Genomic DNA, 23,880 nt, shown 5'->3' on the forward strand with positions numbered 1-23,880 from the left:
AGCCTTAAAAACAATAATAAAAACAATTTAAAACAGCTTTCAAGAAAGTAAAGACAAGAGACTATCTTTCTCCGAAGGACTGGCAAGCACCATTGGAGGTAATTACAAGGTGGATAAACCTGCTCCTAAGATTTACAAGAGAAGTTTGGACTCCATGAAACCAAAAGTAGAACACTGTCATGGAAGACTTAGAGGGCATACTAGGAAGCTAGAAAAGAACTTTATTATGTCTCTTTAAAAAGAACAGTAACAGGAAACTCCTGGCTCGCTTCACATACCAGTCCAGCACCATCTAGTGACTCAACTATATAATGACATCATCCATATCGACACAATACAAGCTTTTCAAATCTTGCTGTATTTCCTTGTCCCAAATCCTCTGACAGCTCCTGGTTGTTTGAAATGATGTCCATGCTACATTCATTTATAGAATGATTGCCCGTTTCTGTTGCCCTCATCTGTTCAAATCTGTGTGAGGTATCACCATCATTACCAGAAAGAAAATTAAATGCCAGTTCCTTGGATTGTATTTCAGAACTGTGATTTAAACACACAGGAGCAAAGAAATTCAGAACCAAGGACACAGTGTCCTTTGTACATAAAAAAACATTAGTGTAACGGGCAACCTTACAAAATAATACCATAACGTGATTGATCAAGGGGGGCGGGAATGAATTGCTCCGGGAAATGTCTGAAAGAGGATTGCACTCTTCCTATTCCTTGTGAATTTCACAGCAGAATTTTTTCCCCAGGACCTTTGCTTTGCAGAACTGATGTCATCATGATGAGGAACAGAAGCAGCAGGGAAGGACAAATGCATTAGCATCCTTGACTGTTTCAGGTGAAGGAAACTCAAATCCAGATCACCCCAGATCTCAGGAATTATAAGGTTTGCTGTTTCTTACTTCAATCCATGCAATGCCTTCTTGATTTCAAGATTCGCAGTCACTGTGTAAACATTGTTTAATAAAATAATTAGCAGGTGTTTCCACATTTGAACATTGTACTTTCCTAACACACACAATTAGGTGGTTGTTTTTTAAAAAATGTGGTCAGTTCTTCCTTAGACCTGGGATCCCCAGTGTGACACCCAAGGGTGCCATCATATACCCTCTTGGCCCCCCTAGGCCCCCTGCCCTTCACATTTTTTATTTTAAAACTATTAAACCCCTGACCTAGATTGTTCCATTGCCACACGGTGTGTATAGAATGAGAAAGAGCACGTGTTACTATTGGACTAGCATCAAGCATTCAAATGTCTGAGTTACACAGAACCTAGTATCGTACTGAATTAAAAGGCTGTTAATTTTCTGCAAAAGTGTTATGATTAGGTTAAGACTGAACTGAAATTCGAATGTTTACACACTCTCTTTGCAACATACGTTGGCACAATGAAAGAAATCCCCCATATCTTGATCTGTTGTGAGGTTGTTGTTGCCAATCTCTGATCTCTTCCCTTGCCGATAACCAGAAGAAACCAAGATTGATTATGGGCCAGCTCAAAACTCACAATCTCTGTGGATCTGTGGTGCAACGTAATTAGCATGGGATTTCCTTCAAGAATCTATTGCCTGCAAAGTCTTTGATTTCATGTGCTGAGTGACTGATGATCTTTTCTTGCCAGCTTCCTTCCAGCACTTTATCTACCGTTCCTTGCTTTCTTTATACCACAGGTCCCTTTCTGCCTTTTTGGTCCTCACGATTTCACTGTCTGTAACAGTTGCTTTGGTGCCACCACTGCCAGGCAATTGGCCTGCAGGCCTGGGATGCCTCACTCACCAGTTGGGGTGAGTGGTTAAACAAGAAGATAAGGAGGAGCATTCCAGTCTGGTGCACACAGCAAGATGGGGGGGGGGGTGTCGAACAGTTTCCATCACAAGTCACACTTATGAACCACCATGTCGCACCCAACTTTGCTTCCCTGAGTCATTATTCTGCATCTGGATAACCTCGGAGGGGGGGGACGCATTCTTGTAAAATGCAAAAGTAGGTCCCACAAACCAGAACAATCCAAAAATTCAATCCCACCACAGAATCAATTGGATGAGACGGTGATGGTTTGATAACCTTTGCTGGCAGATCCCCACTTCCCCAATCTTACTGATTGGTTGCTACAATCCAGCCTATCTGAGTGAAGAAAATCTGCTGACTGCTTACACTGAACTGCAGCAAATTACCCTGGAGGAAACGTCCACAGAAGTGTCCTCAGGGCACTTGATTAGACACCTTTGTTCTCGCATCTCACGCTTTAATTCTCTCAGGGGTGTTCGTTGTCACCTGAAGCTCTCTATGCCTTTTCCCTTAGCAAAACATATCTAATTTCAAGTAGCATATCATAAAGGGCACAAGCCTACACTATTGCCATGATTCATAATAAAGCAGAGCCACCTAGTGGTCCCAGTGATTCTTTCTCCTCCCCTCCCTCCCAGAAATCCACGCTGCTCTTTTATTTACAGAAGGGATGGGTGAAGAGTAGATTAGGATCTACTTGCAGATCTCTGTGCGAGTCACAGTAAAAAGCTTTCTGACTTCCAGTGGTCTAACAATAGCAAGTAAAATCTTCAAGTAACCCCCTTTCTATGTTCCTCACCTGTAAAATATTAGCATTTCTTGGTTTCCTTTGACCATGGCTTACTGCAGCCCCACAGACTAGCTTTAGAGGTTTCTGTTTAGAATCCCTAATCTGTAGTAACTCAAGATGTTTATGAGGTGCGGTAGGCAATTGCTGTGCCTCCTCCCACAAAACAGGAGGCTCTGTCCCCTGCTGCTATTTTGTACTGGCTCTGGTTGGTGGACCTCAGTGGCTCCTGTCAAAATAAAGGAGATCCCTGAAGCCTGAAGTTTGCTCACCACTGATTTACACAGCCAGTTTTCGAGCGCGACCATTCAACGTTTTATTCCAGCATCTTGGAAATGCAGCAAAGGCGTGCGATTTCAAATACTGCCCTTCTCCCCACCCGCCGCCACCCAAACATGGAAATTTTCTGCCACCCTAAAAACAAACATTGAAAGCATAGGAACCTGAGTCACAACAGTAGTCTCTCTAGTTCAGTATTGTCTTACACTGAGTAGCAGTGGCTTTCTGGGGTTTCAGACTGAATATGCTCCCAGCCCTACCTGAAAATGCTGGGGAATGAACCAGGGACTTCTGCATGGGAAGCAGATGCTAAGCCACTTGTCAGGGGTTCAGGGACAGAGGCACAGGTGAGGGGGGAGACGGAGAGCGATGGGGAAGAATCCCAGGACAGTGAGGAGGAGGATGACAATGACTTGAGGTCTTCCATGAGTCTCTCAAGTGAATCGGAGGATTCCCAGAAGGGGGCGCCCCTGGTCAAGCCAAGGGGGGTCAAAGGGGGGACTTGCCAGGAGCAGGGAAGCAGCAGGGAAACCCCGAGTAGGAGTGGGAGATCGGGGTCGGCTTCCCAGGAGGAACGGAGTGAGAAGGGTGGAGTTCCCAGTGTGACACACGGAGCAGAGCAGGAAGGAGACAGGGGAAGGAGATCGGGGCAGGACGTCCTGCCGGAAGGGGCGGAGGGTAGTACAGGGAGTAGTGTAAGTGTCAAAAGGAAGGTCAGGGGTAGCGAGCGCGCGTCAAGTTCAAATGTGGAGGCGCGCGGAAATGCAGAGAGCCCGGAGGAGGAGCCTGGCCCCAAAGCACGAAGGAGGGGGGAGCAGGCATCTGAGGGATCCGCGTCAGGGGAAAGCAGGAGGGAAGGAACCCAGGGGGGCAGAAAGACCCTGCGGAAAAGAAAGGACAGGAAGAGGTGGTCTAGCACAAGCCTCTTAAACTGGTGTAGAGGCGGGACCGATTCAGAGGGGACTTCAAATGTCTAGGCTAAGAGACGCGGGGCTGCGCGCCTCGGTTGTGGAACCAATAATGAACTGCAATAAACATCCTTGTATATAAGAAGAGCCTGGCGTTGGTCTTTTGTGAGCTGAGACCTGAGGCAGCCCTGACACCACTGAACTGTAGCCCTTCCCCTTAATATTTCTGGCTTGTGAGAGGTAAAGGAGCAACCAAAAGGCAAATTCTAGGATATATTCATGAAGAAACTGGGGGTGAAAAGTGCTTTGGAAAGTGCATTCATTGTGTTAATTTTCTTTTTCTTTTTTTGTAGTTCACAATTACTAGACCGGGACGAGGGTGGCGCTGTGGGTTAAACCACAGAGCCTAGGACTTGCCGATCAGAAGGTCAGTGGTTTGAATCCCCGCAATGGGGTGAGCTCCCATTGCTCAGTCCCAGCTCCTGCCAACCTAGCAGTTTGAAAGCACATCAAAGTGCAAGTAGATAAATAGGTACCACTCTGGCAGGAAGGTAAACTGTGTTTCCATGCGCTGCTCTGGTTCGCCAGAAGCAGCTTAGTCATGCTGGCCACATGACCCGGAAGCTGTACACCGGCTCCCTCAGCCAATAAAGTGAGATGAGCGCCGCAACCCCAGAGTGGGTCATGACTGGACCTAATGGTCAGGGGTCCCTTTACCTTTACCTAATTACTAAAACAGTGGCCAATCGTCTGTTTAAAATGCAACCACAAAATGTCTTTGTACCTTCAACACATATATCAGCTACATCGTTGAATTTTCTTATTATACTAGCCACTCAGCATGTATAGAACCAGTGAGCTGGACAGAAACACAACTCCATCTAAGGAATAATCCCTTCCAAAAAGATATATTGAATTAGCAGCGGACAGTTCACAAAATGAAGTTCCGCATCCATCTCGCCAACGAGACTAATAAAACCCCATCTCTCAGTGGTGGGGCAGAAGTGGGCTAGCAAATCTATCCTGTGCCTCAAACAACAGAGTAATGTTGATAAGCAAAATAGATTTCAGGGTCATCTGCAAAGAAGAAGAGACCATTGTTCAATTTTGGATCTATTGAAGCTGACAGTGTCCCTTTCAGAAGTGTAATTGGAGAATCGCAAGTACCTTGGGCTGGCATTGCAGTCTTTTTCTTCTTTCACGGAAGGCAAATATTCACATTCAGCTAAGAAAAGATTGGAGACAGTGAAACTATTAGCCTGGGGAATTTTGTGAACGTCTGTTCAATTTGAATAGCAATGACTGCACTGTAGACTCCTCAAGGACCTGGACATCATTTTTTATTTTTATTATTATGTCTGCAACCATTAGCCCATTTAAAACCCTTGTGGATCAGTCAGAAGCCATAGTAACCTTTGTTTTATTTATATTATATATATATATGCGCAGAGCACCCATTTCTAGCACCTTGCCTTTGTCACAAGCTAAAAATAAGAGAGATAATACTAAATTGCCCATCATACAATTGTTTATGTCACGTCTGTTATTCTGCTGGATTACTCCAGCTGGTGAGTTTGTGTGCTGTTGTCCTTTTCATGCTGTTGCTGGGTAGCACCCATCGAGTAGTGGCAAACTTTGAAGACCCCTAGCAAGGTCAGGGCTTCGCTTTTAAAGGCAGGCTCTGTGTCTTCTGCCAGGTACCGTAATGTCAGGCTCACCACAGCTTACTGCGTCAGGCATAGGATAGAGCGCCAAACCCACTGATGCCAAATTAAATGTGAACTAAGCATAGGTGCCTAGTCTAAGGAGGATGGCCATGTTCACACCAATAAACTTCTCCTATCTGGTGCTAGAGATTTAAGCACCAGGGCTCTTCACTCCAATGTTGCCGTTAGTTGATAGTATTTCCATAGTATTGCACAAATCTGTAAAGGTATAGACCAGAGCAGGGGTTGCTAACCTGTGGTCCTCCAGATGTTGGACTACAGCTCCCATCAGCCCCAGCCAACATGGCCAACAGTGAGTGGTGGTGGGAGCTGAAGTCCAGCAACATCTGAAGGCCCACGGGGTAGGCCCCTCATCTACATATTATGGATATCTAATGCTTTCCCAAAGTCATTTGATCAGCAGGCAAGGTATGCCTACCAATTTGCTTACCTGGAGGCCTTACAAGTTGGACATAAGGCTTCTGTGTTTAGTTGTATGGGACTTTACTCTACAGTCCCTTCTTCAAGAAGCATGACTTGGAAAAAATAGTAGTCTTAAGCTATGTGAAGGATTTTTTGAGGGGGTTAAGAAATCCCCTCCCCCATTATCTCCAAAAGAATTTGGGGGAAACAGAAAAAGTTTTTTTTGTGGGCAGGGAGGATTCATATCACTACTTGTTGTTAATAGCTACGCACAAAAGTGATATACATGCTTACAGAAATTATTAGCGATTCAAACATCAAATCAAGCTGTGACCCCAAAAAAATGTCTGTAGGACATAGGGTTTCACCAGTCCGAACAGTGAGCAAATTACTCACTTTACGTTAACAACAATAGCAACCATAATAGCCTTGAGGTTATTCCAATCCACTCTTTTACCTTGCAAAGGTACATATCGTATCTTGTTGCACATAGAGCACCTCTAATAATCTACGGAGATCAGATCTCAAGAAAACAGCTACTATCCTATGTAGATTACCAAAGCCATATGAGTGTAGAAGAGGTCCCTGTAATGTCAAGTAACAGGCATAGAGTGAAAGGGGAGGAGGTTCTGATGTGGATGCAGGTGACTTGCCATACTCAATATTTGTGTCATTGTGCACAGTTTTCCCCTTTTGCACAGTCTTTGAACCAGGCCCTAGGTATGCAAGGTCTTTTCAACAGCTTGGTGAGACCATCCTCTGTTATCAGGGTATTGAGGCTTTAAGGGAGCAACTTGACCGTGATCACCTAGTGAGTCCTTTCTGAGCAGCAACTTAGGGTGCTTCCATACTGTCACTCTTTCCAGGTGGAATACAGTGGCATGTCAGCAAATTCAGGCTGTACAATTAAAGTGGAGCTCTTGCAGAACAAACCCACTCACCCACCCCAGGAAAAAACAGACTTTTATCATTGGAAAGTAAGAGGAAAATGCAGTGGAAACTGTGGGATAGCAACTGCTTGATGAGATGTCATATAATCTCCCTGCAAGCAACTCAGGATGAATGTTCAATAAGCAGTTGACATTGTATAACCTTCCCGCAAACATTGTGGAAACCAATCAGGATGAATGCTGAATAAACAGGTCATCTGGAAGCAACCTTGGGCCCACGTTTGTACTTGTATTATTCTTTCCACTAGACCACAGTGACTTTATGGCACTACCTGTGGTCTGGGTACCTTGGTGCCTACATGTATTTCAGCCCTTTCTCTGTTTTTTATGTCTTCCCCCCCCCCCAGCAGCTATGTTTTGCAAACCTCTTGGAATAAGATATTGATACCACATTCCCTGTGCCAAGAAGCTTGATTTAATATACAGTGTTTGAGGCAAACAAGCATGCAGATTGGAATAAGAAGCCAGGAGACATAGGTTTAAGAATAATTGGATATGCCCAGCTCTCTTCCAGATTGGACAATAATCACAACTAGCCATCTGCTTGTGGAGAAAACAATGATTTCATTCCAGGTAATGGAGGAGTAGATAGCAAACCTAAAAAGACTGCAAGGAGGAAACGATGTGGTCATAGCAACACGCCTGTAAGATGATCCTGGAGACGGGAGTGAATAAAAAGTGCTAGGAGCCATGAGTCAATAGTGGTGAAGCATATCACAAATTAATGCCAAAAAACACTCCTTAATACTAAAACACACACCACTCTAAGAGAAGCCACTTGCTATATTGAAATGGCTACAAATATTTAGGCTTTGAAATAAAAACTACATCACCTTAAAGGGACACACATCTATTTTTCAATCCCCTCAATATTTAAAGAGCAGTTATCGTCTGCTACTATTTTAGTATTTCAGATTATAGACTTAAATGCATTTTAGAGAACTTAGGCAAAGACAGTGGGAAGAGATGGGCTTGTTAGAAAAGAAAAAGGTCCAAGAGTAGAATGAGATCAATACATACTATTTCGTTTTAAGCTGCTCATCCATTTATCAAGCTCTTCCATCTCTATTTCCATTACAGAGGGTGTGTCTTCTTCAAAAATAGGACTGAGTAAGAAAACAAAAACATATTTTGGACCATGCAGTTTAGAATTGTTAGACAGATATTTTTAATACCATTTTAAAATCAATCCATGTGTTAGGCTGTATTTAAGTATTTAGCTGTCGGTGTGCTTAATTTAGAAAAGAGCATCATTGTGTGAGCTGTTGAATCAATAAACGTTACTAAATCTGGAATAAAGCTAATACAATAAACTACTAGTTCAGTAGATCCCATTGTTGCAATATGGGGGACATCGCCTAAAGATGATAGCCATTTTTTAAAAAAATAGATGTGGTTCTGTCATACTGAAGAGTCTATGTGGCCCTAGGCCATGAGAACAGTTCCACAACTGTTGATATGAACAGGAAGCAGTCTTACCTTTTACAGCTTTCACTTGCTAGTTCCTCTGAAATAAAATGAAATGCATTTCAGAAAGAAGTAAATGATTCATTTAAAAAAGAGATAGAGAGATGCACTGTGGGCTGGCAATTAAATATTGCAAAGTAGAATGCTCCTGCTCAAGATTCAACCCAGCTATACTCCATTCCCTTCCCCCTTTCCCTTGGTTATCCATTCTTGCTCTGTTGATTTGTGATGTCAGAGGCTTTTCAATCCAAAATACCCGGAGGGCACAAGGTTGAGAAATAGTATGAGGCAAATTGGGCCAGGATTACATCCTTTACCTTCCTGAATAATTATTATGCACAAAGCCAAGAAGAAGAAGAAGAAGAAGAAGAAGAAGAAGAAGAAGAAGAAGAAAGAAAGAAAAACATATGAACTTGGAGGCAGCTAGAAAGTAAAATGCAGTAAAATGGATATTAAGCCCAAGTTGAAATTAGTAGCTGAGGTAAATTTAAGATGTTGACTACAGCCAAGCTGCATTAATATTCAAATCAGAGTCTAGCGGTGAACAGGAGACTGGAAGCAATGAATTTCTTGAGGCTAACGGGTTCCAACAGTGAAAGCAACATAATGAGAAGTCAACAACTGTGATAAAAGTTGTTTACTTCCACACAGCCTAATGCTGTACATGTGCAGTGCACCTGTTTATGAACAGAGACTGTAGCAGATTACAGATAAGGGGCAAGATGAAAACGCAAACACACACAAACACCTAAAACCTGGAGAGAAAGGCATCTGAGAGCACAGAGCAACGAAGGAAAATAAACCAAGGAAAGAGTAATTGCCAGGAGAGATGCAGGTGGATGAAACACCAGATGAAACACCAGAGGGGAAACCACATCCATTGGAGGTTAGGATGTGGTATTTTTAAAGGAGGAAACTGTCTTCTGAACAACTGAAAGGAAATGTGTCTTTTATACCTAGCAAGGTATAGGAGGGAGGAAAGGACAGGGGGAAGGATGTAGGCACTGATTCACTTTTCCCAGCAGAAACATTGATGGGTTGGACCACAGACTTAACCATGCCGTCTCCACAATGCCTCAAGTTCTGTTGAAAGTTCCACCCCCAAAATATGCTATATAGGCTGCACCTTTCGTCAGTACAGATGATTCACAGTTGGTATGACAAATAATTCACAGCTTGACCTGACCTCAAGCAAAAGCTCATGGGGTGTGGCAGGGGTACTCCACATGGCAGCCTGGAGCAGCAGGACCTCGGAGAGCTCTCAGTGAGCCACTTGTTCCAATGGAAGGAGAAGGTGAATGGACCACTCTGTCCAGATTACTCTTCCTAGACTCCACTGCCTGCTACCTGAGGAGTGTGGCTACTTAAAACAGGAACAGGAAACCTCAGGCCCAGAGGCTGATGGAATGCCTGGAGGGCCACAATCTGGCTCCACAGGCCCCAACTTCTTCCCAGGCTGCATTCATCTCGAACCCTGCCTACTATCCTCCTTGGGTGTTCTTATCTGGTTAGAATGTGTCCTTAAACTCCAATAATGCCTCTTGCTTTCCTGGATGGAGGGTACTGATGGGGCGTGTGTGTAGAATTGCTCTGCCCACTATTGCTTCGGGCCCTGCCCACCACTGATACATTGCCCCCAGGAAGTTGCCTACAAAGGAAAGCAGCCCTCAGTCTGACAAAATTCCCTGGTGTACAATGAGTGCATTCTCCTCTGGGGTTGCTCCCCGTACTGTTGAACAGGTGTTGTGGAGCAAGAAGAGCTTGGCTTCTTGGGTGAATTGGGTTAAGGGAGGGGTGAGTGTTCTAGCAGTCCTGGTGCAGCAAGTTCCTGTCTGCCAGACTCAGGTTCAGGATGAGGAACCCAACTGTGTTCTTCAGCCAGTGGTTTGGTAGTCATGGACTTGACCACTTCAGTTCTCCTCCATCTGAGAATTCTGGCTATTGCTTGAGGCTCGGACCATAACAGCTGTGTTCTATGGGATCCAGTCCCATGAAAGCATGTACAGTCGTACCTTGGTTCTCAAACGCCTTGTGACTCAAATGTTTTGGCTTCCAAACACCGCAAACCCAGAAGTGAGTGTTCTGGTTTGCAAAGTTTTTTGGAAGCTGAACGTCCAATGTGGTTTCCGTGGCTTCTGATTGAGTGCAGGAAACTCCTGCAGCCAATTGGAAGCTCCGCCTTGGTTTTCGAATGTTTTTGGAAGTTGAACGGACTTCCGGAACGGATTCCGTTCGAGAACCAAGGTACGACTGTATAGGATTGCAGCCTCAGTCATTGGTGGGAAAAGTAGATTGGGTTCTAATAGTAGATTTCTGAGTAATACACAGTGCTTTTTCTGGGGGTATGCAGGGGTATGCATACCCCTAAATATTTTGTGAATCTAACAGGAAAAGAAACGAGAAAAAAATTAGTTTCTTCTCTAGCACGGTGAATCATCAGTTCTGTTGCTACCCCCAATGGCGGCCTAATTTCCTGTCATGGTGTTTCCTGAGTCTCAGATGGAAGAGAGCGTTTAATGTGTGAAGTAGGAGTTGGAATCTAGCATGGTGATTGGTCAATTTCATTGTTACCACCTCCGATGGCGGCTTCATTTCTTTTCCCAGTGATTTTATTGAGTCAAAATGAGAGTACGCCTAAACATTTTTTGAAGAAAAAAATCAAAAATAATTTGAAAACAAGGAAAGATCTCCCCCCCCCCCCCGCTGAATGAAGAAAGCTGGGGTGGGGGCAGAGGAACTAGAAATGCATTTTTGTGCATGGGGATTGCGAGTTTAGTTTTGGTACTGAAAACAAATTTCTGGGTTGAGAATGTACTCAATTACCCTGTTCCTTAATCTAGGTGTGCATTGCAGGGTTTGAGTCACCCAGGAGATTGCAGCCACAGAGATAAAAAAAGAAGAGCTGCTCTGTTATCTGGGGAGGTCACTTCCTGGTTCTCATGGAGAAGCTGTTTTCAACGGAGCTCAGCAACGGAAGCATGTAGCTGTATTGAGACAGCACCAGGTGTTGAAATTTTGCACCCTTAACAATTTTTGTGCCCGGGTGAGCCCCCCATGCTATGCCACTGCATCCCACTGCCCCCCATCCTAGGAACTGATGTTTAACCCTCATGGAGCTCCCAGCAGCCTTAACAAACTACAGTTCCCATGATTCTTTGGGGTGGGGGTGCCTAGACTGTGCTTTAAGGATATGGTGCACACTCAGCCAAAGTATCACAAGCAGGAGAAAAACACACAACCAAAAACCAATGCCAAGAATTCATGGCGTTGCAACTGAAAATATGCCTGTGGACAGTTGCCCTGTATGCTTATATACCAATACTCATAAGCTTCATTAGCCATCAGACTATTAAACCACTGCTTGTATATTTTAAATATTTGAATCTGTGCATGTCCAATCACCATCTTAAAGCTTCTCCCACTGTTACCAGCCCTTTATATTTCACTGTATCTTTTCTAAAGGCTCTGCCCGTTTCCCCTTTCCATTGCATCATAAGCAGAATCATTGTCAAGGGAAACATGTCGTTTCCTGGATTGCATTATCCTTCTAGCTGGCGGATTAAAGACATCACAATCCCACGATTCTCCTGCAGCATGTTTGGATCTTAGCAAGCGGTAGGTGCAATTGCCACGTTTATCCTGGAAGACCTTTGTGAGGGGAAATGTGAAGAATAAAATTAATTTTTGAGGCAGCCTTATTTCCTCCTCTTTCTTTATTGGAGAGGCATAAATCCAATACTGTAGTAAGTATAAGGGCAAGTATAAGAAAAATGGCAAGGGGAATTATCTATGGCCAAACACCCTTGAGAAAGAGCCGAAAAGCCAAGAAAATCCCATTATAACTGTCCTGGACAAGAGAGATAAGCAGTGGGGACTAAGAAGCACAGTCAGACCAGGTTAAGTGGGATTTCTTGTTTGCACTGGAATTGTGTTTAGCCAAATAATAGTCTCCTGAGGAATTCAGAAATGTGCCTGGTTTTCAACAACACTGTTCAGCAGCATGGAATATACGAGGCACTGAGGGCTCAAAATCCCAATGCTCAAGCATAGGCTGCAGAAATCATCTTCCCTTCCTTCTAGACCATGAGCTTTGCCTCCTGGGTCTATTCCCTATCACAGTGAATAGAAAATGTATTCTCTTTTGTTTTGGGGGCTGCGAGGAATCACACAGAATGCCACCCTGGACTGATTTGCAACAAAATATATGTCACCCCACAGGTAACCTGAGAGAATATTGTTATCATGCATTATATACACATGCAATTGTATGAGCATAGGATCCAATCTTAACCTTCAACCCAATGGCCAGAAGTTAGAGGTAGGCCAGCTGCTGAAATCCCCATATGTTGGATTTCTGTTTATGCCACTGTGTAGTTTTTGGAGTCACAAGACTCTGTCTACATTCCAGACTGTTGGAAGTCTCATGGGAGACAGGAGACGGATGTTGATGTTACTGGTTTCCTGTTTCTTTGTTTCAGTTGTTCACTGACACAGAGAGCAGATGCATATTTTTTCTGTCCTGAGTAGTTAGAAATAAACTTAGCGATATAGCACATATTTCAGCTCATATACAGTAAAAAGGTAAAGGGACCCCTGACCATTAGGTCCAGTCGTGACCGACTCTGGGGTTGCGGCGCTCATCTTGCTTTATTGGCCGAGGGAGCTGCCGTTTGTCCGCAGACAGCTTCCAGGTCATGTGGCCAGCATGACCAAGCTGCTTCTGGTGAACCAGAGCAGCGCACAGAAACACTGTTTACCTTCCCGCCGGAGTGGTACCTATTTATCTATTTGCACTTTGATGTGCTTTCAAACTGCCAGGTTGGCAGGAGTAGGGACTGAGCAACAGGAGCTCACCCCGTCACGGGGATTCGAACCGCTGACCTTCTGATCGGCAAGTCCTAGGCTTTGTGGTTTAACCCACAGCGCCACCTCCTAAACTAAAGTTAGACCTAATTCAAGAGTTAAATCCAATTCAGACATTGACCATGTGATAGCCAGTTGTCTCCTCTGCATAGGTGCCAGCTCCCTGGGGCCCTGAGTGCCCAAACACCCACAAAATTCCCCATGAAGGGGCTGGGCACCCACAAATTTCAGTGTCCAGGCCATGCACACTGCATAGAACCCACGACACTGGGCACCCACGGTCAAGGGGCCAAGCTGGCAATCCTGCTCCTCCATATATATATATAATCTAAGATGGTCCTTCACACATCACCCAAGAAACTTTACTATCTACCTTGCTTGGGTGGTTTCTGCTTCCGACGTCTTACAATGAAGACAACCATCAAAACAATCAGGACTAGAAGCAGAGCAGCCGGGACTCCGTATATCAAAGCAGGATGCAGGTCTTCCATTTCTGCAGAGGCCGTGGTTTCCATTTCCGAATTCTCTGCTTCTGTGGATGTAGCGGCAGTTTGCACACCCTGGTCACTAGTTGTCAAAATCATAGCAGGTGTAGGTGATCCCAGTGTATTCAGTACAGGTACTTCTGTGGTAACAGGTGATGTCAAGCCATGCCCTGAATATTCTTCATCTGCCGGTGCTGTTGTAGAGCCTGCCAAATGGGGGGGGGGGACAGGGCTGGGTTAACCATTAAGCAAAATGAGCACGTGCTTAGGGTATCAAGGGAAGGGGTCACCACATAATTTTTCCATCAGAAAAAGTAGGAGAACTCCCCCCCCCCCAATATAAATAAAGTGAAAGTATAAAAATAAACAGTATTTTCTATCTCACTGCAGGTTTTGTTTCATATCAAAACATAACATTTTATTTTACAGTTTATTATTGTTTATATTTTGAATATATCTATGGGGGCCCCATAATCTTCTAAGTGCTTAGGGTTTCTAAAGGTCTTAATCTGGCCGGGGTGGGGGGCGGGTGGACAAGTATATATCACTTTTATTTGGATAAGTGGAACTAAAAATAAATTTTAGCAAATGAGCTTTTTTAAAAAAAAAATCCATTCATTTTCTGATGAGGTACTCAAGAAGCATCCTTGACCGCATGGCTGCTCAAAAACTGTTATTGGCAATGGGATCTTAGACTTGGCATTTTCCTTGTGACCCACATCTTCTGATTACATAACAACTCACAACTGTGTCCTTTGGATCTATAATGGTTTCTACAGAGATTTTGTTAAACCCAGTGTGTTGTAAATCTAGACGTTGTAGTGGAGCACTGAGTTTGCAAATCACTACAAAGCATTTAGGAAAATAAAGTTGGTTTGTTGGGTTTTTTGGTAAGAAAAGGCAGTATATTTATGGTTTGCTTTATGAAAGCTACTATTATACAATGGTACATGGTATTCAATTCACACACAAAAATTATGAACAAATATTTACAGCGTGACATGCTCACAATAAAAAACATGTTCTTCCAAAAAGTTATACTGAAGATGCAGCACAGAACAGCCCCAAATTTATACAGCTGTTCAGAACAAAAGGGAACAAAAGATTTTTTGATTTTTTTAAAAAAAAATCCTAAATCTCAAAAGCAGAATAAAGTTGAGAGCTACTGTGCTGAGCTTTAGGCATACAGCTGTATCTGGAAGGCTGGAAAGCGAATGGCTGGGGAAACCTCAGTTAAATAAGTACAATGAAACACACTTTAAAAATGAGAGGCGCATGAGAAAAATCACTGTTTGTTTTTCATTTTAAAGTTTAATTTAAGTTTCCATTTGTCAGAATTGCATCTGTTGTTGTTTTCAGTTATTGTAATGAAAACGCCACCTGTTTTCCGCTGCTTGTAACTTCTGTATTTTCTGTCTAAGGGATAAGACATTTGCTTGCATTCTACTTAGGAATCAACAAATCCGCTTGTCAACTCACCACGAGCAACTGTCCTCTGGTGATCCGAACATCCAGCACCACACAAACCCCTGCCCTGCAGATCTCATTTCCATTACATTTCCCCCAATCAGGTAAGAAATAGCAGGATTCCTTTCCAAACAGCAGGAAAGACTTCCATTCTTCCTTACCCTCTCCATAACCCACACAAATAAGAACAGACTCTGTTTCTCTCCCAAGTTCTCTGTGAATGCCAGAGGATGCATGGGAGAGGGCTGGTAGTTACCACAAATAATGGCTGGCAAGGGAGCCTAGCCAACGTTTGTGGATCCCTGATTTTATTACCATCACAAACAACAACACCCCTTCTCCATCCTCAGGCACCAGACTAGCCAAATTTCAGACAGATTAGACAAAGGGACCACACTTTAAAGGAAAGTAAAAATGTGCAAACTAAAGGAACAAATTTCCCTTAATTTTGTTTTTCATTCAGATATGATGGATTACTATTTCCCATTCATTTATTCACATGACAATGAAGAAATCAATTATGCTCATTCATTCATTATCCATTCATTATTAAAAGGAATTAACATCTCTATTGAGGAATGAACATCCTGACTACAAACAGGTGGCTTCTGAATTAGCTGTGGCTACTCCAGAAAGTGATCTTGGAGTCATGGCAAAGAGCACAGTGAAGTGATCCAAATTTGGGACCTGGCGCCCTTGAGAAAGCGAGTTCTCTTACTGAATGGAAAGGCAAATCTTTTTTATATGCACACATGCATTGACCAATAAAAAGGCGGTGATAATAGATCATTCTCCCCCCCCCCCCGGTATCAAATTCAGAAGGCATTCCGAAAGCTTGATGTTATGGTTGGTGAGATGTAAATATTTGTTCCTGCCTTTGAGAGCAGCACATACTTCAGACGCTTTATAAATTAATTGCTCCCAAAATAACTTCAGTCTAAGCCATTTCACTCTCCCAGTTGTGCTGCCAGACTCCTAGGGAGGGATGGGGACGAGAGATAAAAATAAGCAACAGTTGGCTATGTAACATACCAATATTGCAGTCAAATATCTCAGAAGTCTGCAATCCACATGCCTATGCTAGTACCTTTCCCCATCTTTACTGGACAGAGATGTCATTGTGTCAAATGGGGTCACCAAAAAGTATGAAAGGGAAATTTCACTGAAAGTGCACTACAGAATTTTAGCTGGAGGATTCATCATAGTTGTTGTTTAGTCGTGTCCGACTCTTCGTGACCCCATGGACCAGAGCACTCCAGGCACTCCTGTCTTCTACTGCCTCCCGCTGTTTGGTCAAACTCATGCTGGTATCTTCGAGAACACTGTCCAACCATCTCGTCCTCTGTTGTCCCCTTCTCCTTGTGCCCTCAATCTTTCCCAACACCAGGGTCTTCTCTAGGAAGATTCATCGTAGTAGCATTCAGCAAATCCGCTTATACAGATGCCAGCATGAACTCTCTGCAGCAGAGGTAGCCAGTGGTGTGGTGGATTACAACTTGCACCCAGGGCCAACCCTACCACTAGATAGAGTGAGACACTGACCTCAAACAGCAGGTGCTGATGGGCAGAAAGTACACAGAGCTCTGTGAACCATGGGGCCTGCCCCCTAAGCTAGGCCACTGCCCTCAAGTATGTGGAGGACTCTGCCTCATCACCAGTGTTGAAGTGAAAGTCAAACGCTAACCTGGTCAGCATTTGAACATGGAATGGGAGGGGTGCCATTGTCTATTTCACTTTGGGTAGCAAAATGTCTTGGGCTGGTCCTGCACCTATCAGCCTCAGCTAGCAAGACCAGTGGTAGGCATGCTGTGAGTTGCAGGTAGTCCACAGCATCTGGGGGACTTCATGTTGACTACTCTTGCCCTTGTGGAAAGCTGAATAGAAATGTAATCAACTGGTCTTACAGAATAGCTATAAAAGGTTACGCCAAGTACTTCCAGGGAAGAAGAGGACAAACTAGCATGTTGGTGTGTGCTTTAAGGTTATGGCAGTCAGGTGAAATGAAAATCGCATTGATTGACTGGTAATAAAATACCCTTGAGATGACAGATTTCCCTGAGGAGGCCAAACCCAATACATTTTGCTGCCTAGGATTGAATGGCAAATGGTACCCCCCCCCAAAAAAATATCCTACAAAGGCCTCTCCCTGAGAGTACAAATACAAGAATAATGAACTAAAAAGGTAACGATTTGCTGCCCTTTCAAGACCCCCATACCCAAAAATCTGTTACCTGAAGAAACCACCTCTCTAAAATCTATGAAGGGCTGAATCACGTGAGCAGGTAGGTAAGCAAATGCCATTTTCTCTCTTTTTAAATTACTTGTAAAACTGTATCGATTCAATCAGCGTTTTTGTTCTTAAAAGGAAAGGAAATCACTACAATTGCTGTGGGATGCCCTGCAATACTATGTTTGTATTAAAGTAACTTCAAAAGGGGAATGTCACACAAATATTTTGTTCTAGCTATGCCAGAAACAACTTACGGTATTTAAGAAGAGAAAAGCTGTTCTTCCATTTCCTCCCATTAAGAGTGTTCCCAACTAAAGGAGAATTTGTTGCCTCTCCTAATCCTCCTTTTTATTGGCATGTGTCTTAAGAGACATGGCAGAATGTGTCCTCAGGGGAGCGTCCCCCCTTTTCTAAAGTAACACAGGGAACTGAAAATGTGAGTTCGAGATAGGAGGAGCTGTAAAGGAGAAGGGGGAGAGAGCTGGGGTGGGTATTTAGTTTTGATGGATGGGTTTAGCTTCAGGAATTTGGGGGTGTGATGTTTAAGTCAACATGTGGGTCATCATTCTCCTCTGAGTTTTGGATGTGAGAGCAGGGTGTAAGCAGTGGAGTTTGACTACTGAGGTGGCCCGCTTCATTCCCAATCATTATTTTTCCTTTAAAAAACCCACACAATTAAAATCATAACATTCTCTTTTTTTCTTCACAAAGGACACTTTCATGTAGGGAGAGCAGGTAAGCGGAAGGAAAAACTGTGAGTTTTCCACTTGTTGTTGTTTTATTAACTAAGGTAAAATTTCCAGAACAAAAGTCCATGGAACTATTTGTCTGAACTTTGGCAGGCTTCCCCCACTCCTACCCCGGGGTACATCCATCCCTCCTGTCTCCATTTTTCAAACTGGTTGCCCCCCCCCAAGAAATACCTAAGGAAGAAAATGTGATTTCCATTTTCCCACCCCACCCACACCATAGCCAGGATTCAGTTCCATTCACAGAAGGAAAAGTAGGGCAGTTGCACGTTTGATATAAACATTAAAACGGGGGGGGGGGCTGAACAATAAAAAAAAACTCTTGATAGAGTACTGCAACCATTCTTATGAAACAGTTCCCACCGTGCACTGCTCTGGTTTGCCAGAAGCGGCTTAGTTATTCTGGCCACATGACCCGGAAGCTGTACGCCAGCTCCCTCTGCCAATAAAGCGAGATGAGCGCTGCAACCCCAGAGTCGGCCACGACTGGACCTAATGTTCAGGGGTCCCTTTACCTTTTTAAGTTAATGAAACTTTCATACAAGTAAGCATTTGTGAGATTAGGCTACAATTTGGGCTCAGTTAGGAGGATCCGAGACAGAATGTGTGATATATGCATTATCAACCAGCTATCTGGCATGTAGGCCCTTGAAGAGAAACAACTAGGACTCAGGAGTCAGTTCCTAGAGAGCTGACTCAAAGGTGTGGCCTGTCTGGAGAAGTTATTACTATTTTCTGCAGGCTCCTAAGCCTCATTAAGGATATTCTAACTCAGCTTGAAGTGAATGAGGATGGGGTGAAATTTGATTCAGTTTGGATTTTAAGATTGAGCTTAAAAAATTCTCACTCTCTGAAACAAGATGTGAACAGAAACACAGCCATCCTTTAACATTCACACTTTCTTTGAACATTGCAATGCGGTTCTCCAGCCAAGCCACATGTACATAAATGCATGTATCAGGGTAAAGTGTGCATATAAATGCACACATTAGTGTAAATAACAGGACTTTGGTCTGATCCAGCGAGGAGGGTTCTTCTGACATTCTTATGAGTGTCAAAGGGTTCAAACACCTGAGGAGTCTTGTGTTTTCAATTCAGTCTTTAATCATGATCAGGTATTTGGAGAGGATCCAAACAATGGTATTATTTTAATAATCGTTGGAAATTTGATACGGAGACAAGGCAAGCAATGCTGCCAAAACCAGGAACGTTTTCCGAGCCTGTCGTCAACAAGCCAGCTTGTGAGTGAGTTTTATCCAGCACTTGGCTATTTCACAATGAGAAATCTGCTTTCGTTTCTCGAAAGCCATTTCTATCTAAAATGCTCATATATTTTGTCCAGAGGCCTAAGCTAGCATTTGATTTATACTTCAAGTTAATATGCTTTAAAATATTTGGGTTTCTCTTCCTTGAAACTTGTCTGAGCAAGAAGCCGCTTCAGACTTTCATTCTTCTTCGGAAGTTGCCTTTCGCAAGAACTTCCTTAGAGATTTTTAAAAGTTCAGAAGCTTAGCGTCTCAAGCTGTTGCAAGAAATGGCGGCAGTCAAAACATCAATACACCCAAAGTTCTTAACAGACGACGTCTCTCTTATGGACTGCTTTGCAAATGCTACATGATTAGCATTGGGAGGTAAAATCCAGAGAGTTCCCTATGGCAAAGGAGACTCCCCACCCTGTGGTTCTTCTATGACAGGTGGATGTGTCCACCTATGAGTCATTTGATGGTTTACAGACGGGTGACCCCCACATCTCTAGGATAAGGGGAGACAAATGGTGGTCTCACCCAGGCCAAAAGGGTACTCCACCCATGTCATAAACCATGGCTTACCACACACAAGCAAACTGCCCATACTTTGCTTCTCCTTGATCGTTCCCATTTTTACTGGGAGCAGACAAAGCCTAGCATTGCATTCTAACTCAGGATTGTGGCTTGCTTTGCTCCAATAACCACAGTTGGTTAAGCCACGAACAAACCTTGCCTGAGGTTGTGGTATGTTGGGAGCGAAACAAACCATGATCCCTGGTTCAGGCATAACACAAAATCAGGGATTGTGATTTGTTTCCTCCCAGTGATTACCAGTATTCATTCATTCATGCATGCATTCATGCATACATACATACATACATACGTAAGGGACGTGGGTGGCACTGTGGGTTAAACCACAGAGCCTAGGGCTTGCCGATCAGAAGGTCAGCAGTTCGAATCCCCGCAACAGGGTGAGCTTCCGTTGTTCGGTCCCTGCTCCTGCCAACCTAGCAGTTCAAAAGCACGTCAAGTGCAAGTAGATAAATAGGTACCACTCTGGCAGGAAGGTAAACTGTGTTTCCATGCGCTGCTCTGGTTCACCAGAAGCAGCTTAGTCATGCTGGCCACATGACCCGGAAGCTGAACGCCGGCTCCCTCGGCCAGTAAAGCGAGATGAGCACCACAACCCGAGTCATCTGTGACTGGACCTGATGGTCAGGGGTCCCTTTACCTTTACCTTTACATACATACATACATACATACATACGTACGTACGTACGTACATACATACATACATACATACCCTGCCCATCTGGCTGGGTTTCCCCAGCCACTCTGGGTGCCTCCCAACATAATATTAAAAACACGATAAAACATCAGACATTAAAAACTTCCCTAAACAGGGTTGCCTTCAGATGTCTTCTAAAAGTCAAGTAGTTGTTTTTTTTCCTTGACATCTGTTGGGGGGGGGGTTCCCACAGGGCGGGCGCCACCACCGAGAAGGCCCTCTGCCTGGTTCCCTGTAACCTCACTTCTCGCAGTGAGGGAACTGCCAGAAGGCCCTCAGAGCTGGACCTCAGGCTGAACAATGGCGGTGGAGACGCTCCTTGATTATTGGTTGATTATTTAATTTCTATACATTACTGCTTAAAATATTAAATATATATTGAAGTTGTGTACAGGAAACAACAGGAAACTTAAAGTATTACAAATTACACAGTTACAGATAAAAATTATATCTGGGTCTGGGTTCTATTCCAGCCTCCAAACAAACTCAGTTGACCCACAGAAGTCTCACAGTGAGAAGAGTTCCTAGAAACAGTGAACATCACCCTAGCCCATGGGTAAGCAAACTAAGGCCCAGGGACCGGATCCAGCCCAATCGCCTTCTAAATCTGGCCTGCAGACGGTCTGGGAATCAGCGTGTTTTTACATGAGTAGAATGTGCCCTTTTATTTAAAATGCATCTCTGGGTTATTTGTGGCGCATAGAAATTCGTTCATATTTTCCCCAAAAAATATAGTCCAGCCCCCCACAAGGTCTGAGGGACAGTGGACCGGCCCCCTGCTGAAAATGTTTGCTGACCCCTGCCCTAGCATCTCACTCTAGCCTTGCTTTTTTAGGCTCAAGGTGCATGGCACTTCCTCAGGCTGCCCACAGCTGTTTCCCTTTCAGCTGTACTCTCTGCACCCAGTTCCAGGTGCAGCAGGATTGTTGAATTTTCAAGGGGGGGGCAAAGGATGGAGAAAAGGTCCCTCTCCACTTACAGCTCTTTCTTCACCCTCTTCTCCTCTTCCCCCTGTTTAAGCAGGGAGCAGCAATGAGGACCAATGCAAGCACAGTTTCCTTGTGCAGAATAAGTCATCGTTTATAGCTTACCATAGCTGGTGGGCAGTCAAACTGCCATTCTCCTGTGGCAACAATTTTCTTCAATCTCTGTGGAGCTTGCAGACTTTTTTCTTCTCTACCAACCTCAGCTTTTATTAAAAATTTGCCTGTGACTAAATTCTTCCTGTCTGAAACCTAGCTTTACCAGTCTAGGGTTTTACCAAGATTTAGATTATATGAATAATAGAATCCCTCAATAACTCGCTAAGTCACTCTTCATATTTTATCCCACCATCTTCAGGTCAGGTACAGTTGCAGTTCAGACACAAGGGAGGAAGCCCACAGAAGGTGGAATGAACACTTTTCATATTATTATAAAGTACAAGCAGGAACAAACTCACTGGGTAATTTAAAGCAATGAAAGAAAAACACAGCAAATACAGGAACTCTCAGGCTTGTGGTAACCCAAACCTTTGTGGAAAAACTTTTTCACTTTCTTCAAAACCAGTTATGAATATCAGCAAATGGGACTTCTGCTTTTGAGGTAAATTTGCTGGCTTTAGGTGCAGCATGCTTAGACAACCCTTTTACAATTAAAAGAAAAAACAAAGAACTTCTACCCTCTCTGTCTCTCTTGTACAAAATGTGCATGTTTAGACACTTTAAATAATAGTCAACCATTTATTAGAGTATATCCATTGAAATGAATGAAGATGACCAAGTTAGGTCCATTAATTTGAGTGTCAGCTCTGACTGAAACTTAATCACCAATGGTCTCAAATATATGAAGATAAAACTAGGACAATGATTCCACCCCCAATTATTTTTACATGGGAAGAAGAACACCCCAAAACACGTTTTTTGCTGTGCTGCCCTACAAAAACAAATTGTCTGGGGCTGACACTATCTTAAACAGCACTACATGCTCAATATTTCTAGGAGCTTACTACCCAGTAATATGATACATTCAGCTATCGCGATAACAATGAGAGTGTGGATTTATTTGCCCATAAAATACCGATATTACAAGGCAGTCCTTGCCTGTCTTCTTAGAGAAAAGACCCACTGAGTCTAGTTGTGCTCATGCCAAGTGTGCACAGGACTGCAGTCTTAGAAGCACAGGACTTTAAAAAACAACACAAAAACTCACACAGCAGAACCAGCAATGACTCAGAAACAAAGGCTTCACGGACATCTCAACACACCTCAGATCTGTAGCTCAAGACGAATCCATGGAAAGAAAAGACAGCAAACTGTTGGAAGAAGAGCTACAAGACAGAGTGCAAGTTTGTACAGACAGCCTTTGCAGGGACCAGATTTTCTGGGTGTGACACTTCAAAACAGTTCCATAGCCTCAAGCATAAAACGTGCCTCTATCGTTAGTTCTCCTTAACAATGCAGAGAGCATGTTACTTCTACTTACCACAGCAAGCAGGTCTTTTGCTGAGCAACAGAAATAAAGGCAACATAAAGTTGTGTTTCTGCATGTTGGCGTCTCTGTGATCAGGTACGAAGTTTGTTTCATTCTCCCTTAGCTGTACAGAACATGAACATTTCCTGTTTCCTGCCTCTGTGGTTGGATGTGTAAGATGCCTTAAGGAGATGCACTATGTCTGATTGCTCGTAGGAAGTGATGCAATTTAGTTTGGGCCTGTCAAATGAGCAACGATTGCTGATTCAGCTAAAGAAACCACCAGGAAAATCCACGTGTGAGAATCTTGCAATCCTCTCTTGTTTTCAAGATCTGACAGCCTCTTTCCCACCCAGACAAGAATGCCTCAAATATATCTAGTTCAGTGATGAAGTACATGCCTTGCATGGAAAAAAGTTTGGATCCTTATCATCTCTAGGTAGGGCTGGGAAATACTCCTGTCTGAAATCCTCAGTTGCCACTGCTAGTCACTGTGAGTTTGATAGAGCAACAGTCTGATTTGCTTTAAGGCGGCTTCTTATATTGCTTTTAAAAATGAAAGTTTGCTTCTCAAACTATCTGATGTGGTGGACCAGCAATTCTTCACACACACAGTGTGCCAGGAACTGGTACCCAGGGCCAGCCCACCCATGGGGGGGGTGAAGCACCTGCCTCAGGCGACAGACCCCCTCCACTGTTGGTACCACTGCAGACACCCTGTCTATACCACCACTTCTTCACCAGCGGGATCTCACTGGAATATCATATCTTACCAGAACTCACCATTGT

The 23,880-nt window shown here is 43.7% G+C and overlaps 1 protein-coding gene across 1 annotated transcript; it reads right to left on the bottom strand.

The window, feature by feature from the left end:
* Window positions 1-201: 201 nt before the first annotated feature.
* TMEM154 (transmembrane protein 154) lies at window positions 202-23,391 on the bottom strand. Its single transcript, XM_082237776.1, has 6 exons — window positions 23,104-23,391; window positions 13,548-13,865; window positions 8,324-8,351; window positions 7,865-7,950; window positions 4,933-4,990; window positions 202-948 (listed from the first exon to the last, which is right to left on the bottom strand). Exons 1-6 carry the CDS (start codon window positions 23,165-23,167, stop codon window positions 933-935), a joined length of 570 nt encoding a protein of 189 aa, XP_082093902.1. The 5' UTR covers window positions 23,168-23,391; the 3' UTR covers window positions 202-932.
* Window positions 23,392-23,880: the final 489 nt, after the last annotated feature.

The sequence above is a fragment of the Podarcis vaucheri genome (assembly GCF_965113315.1).
Source record: "Podarcis vaucheri genome assembly, chromosome: 9".
In the NCBI taxonomy this organism is placed as follows: domain Eukaryota; kingdom Metazoa; phylum Chordata; class Lepidosauria; order Squamata; family Lacertidae; genus Podarcis; species Podarcis vaucheri.

What these genes read in the sequence shown, in the direction of transcription:
- TMEM154 (XM_082237776.1), bottom strand. Translation starts at nt 23,167, where the DNA reads ATGCAGAAACACAACTTTATGTTGCCTTTATTTCTGTTGCTCAGCAAA. An exon ending in GCAAGTGAAAGCTGTAAAAG is followed by an intron (nt 7,951 to 8,323) that starts GTAAGACTGCTT and finishes TTTCTTACTCAG; the next exon opens with TCCTATTTTTGAAGAAGACA. An exon ending in GAGCAGCTTAAAACGAAATA is followed by an intron (nt 4,991 to 7,864) that starts GTATGTATTGAT and finishes ATCTTTTCTTAG; the next exon opens with CTGAATGTGAATATTTGCCT.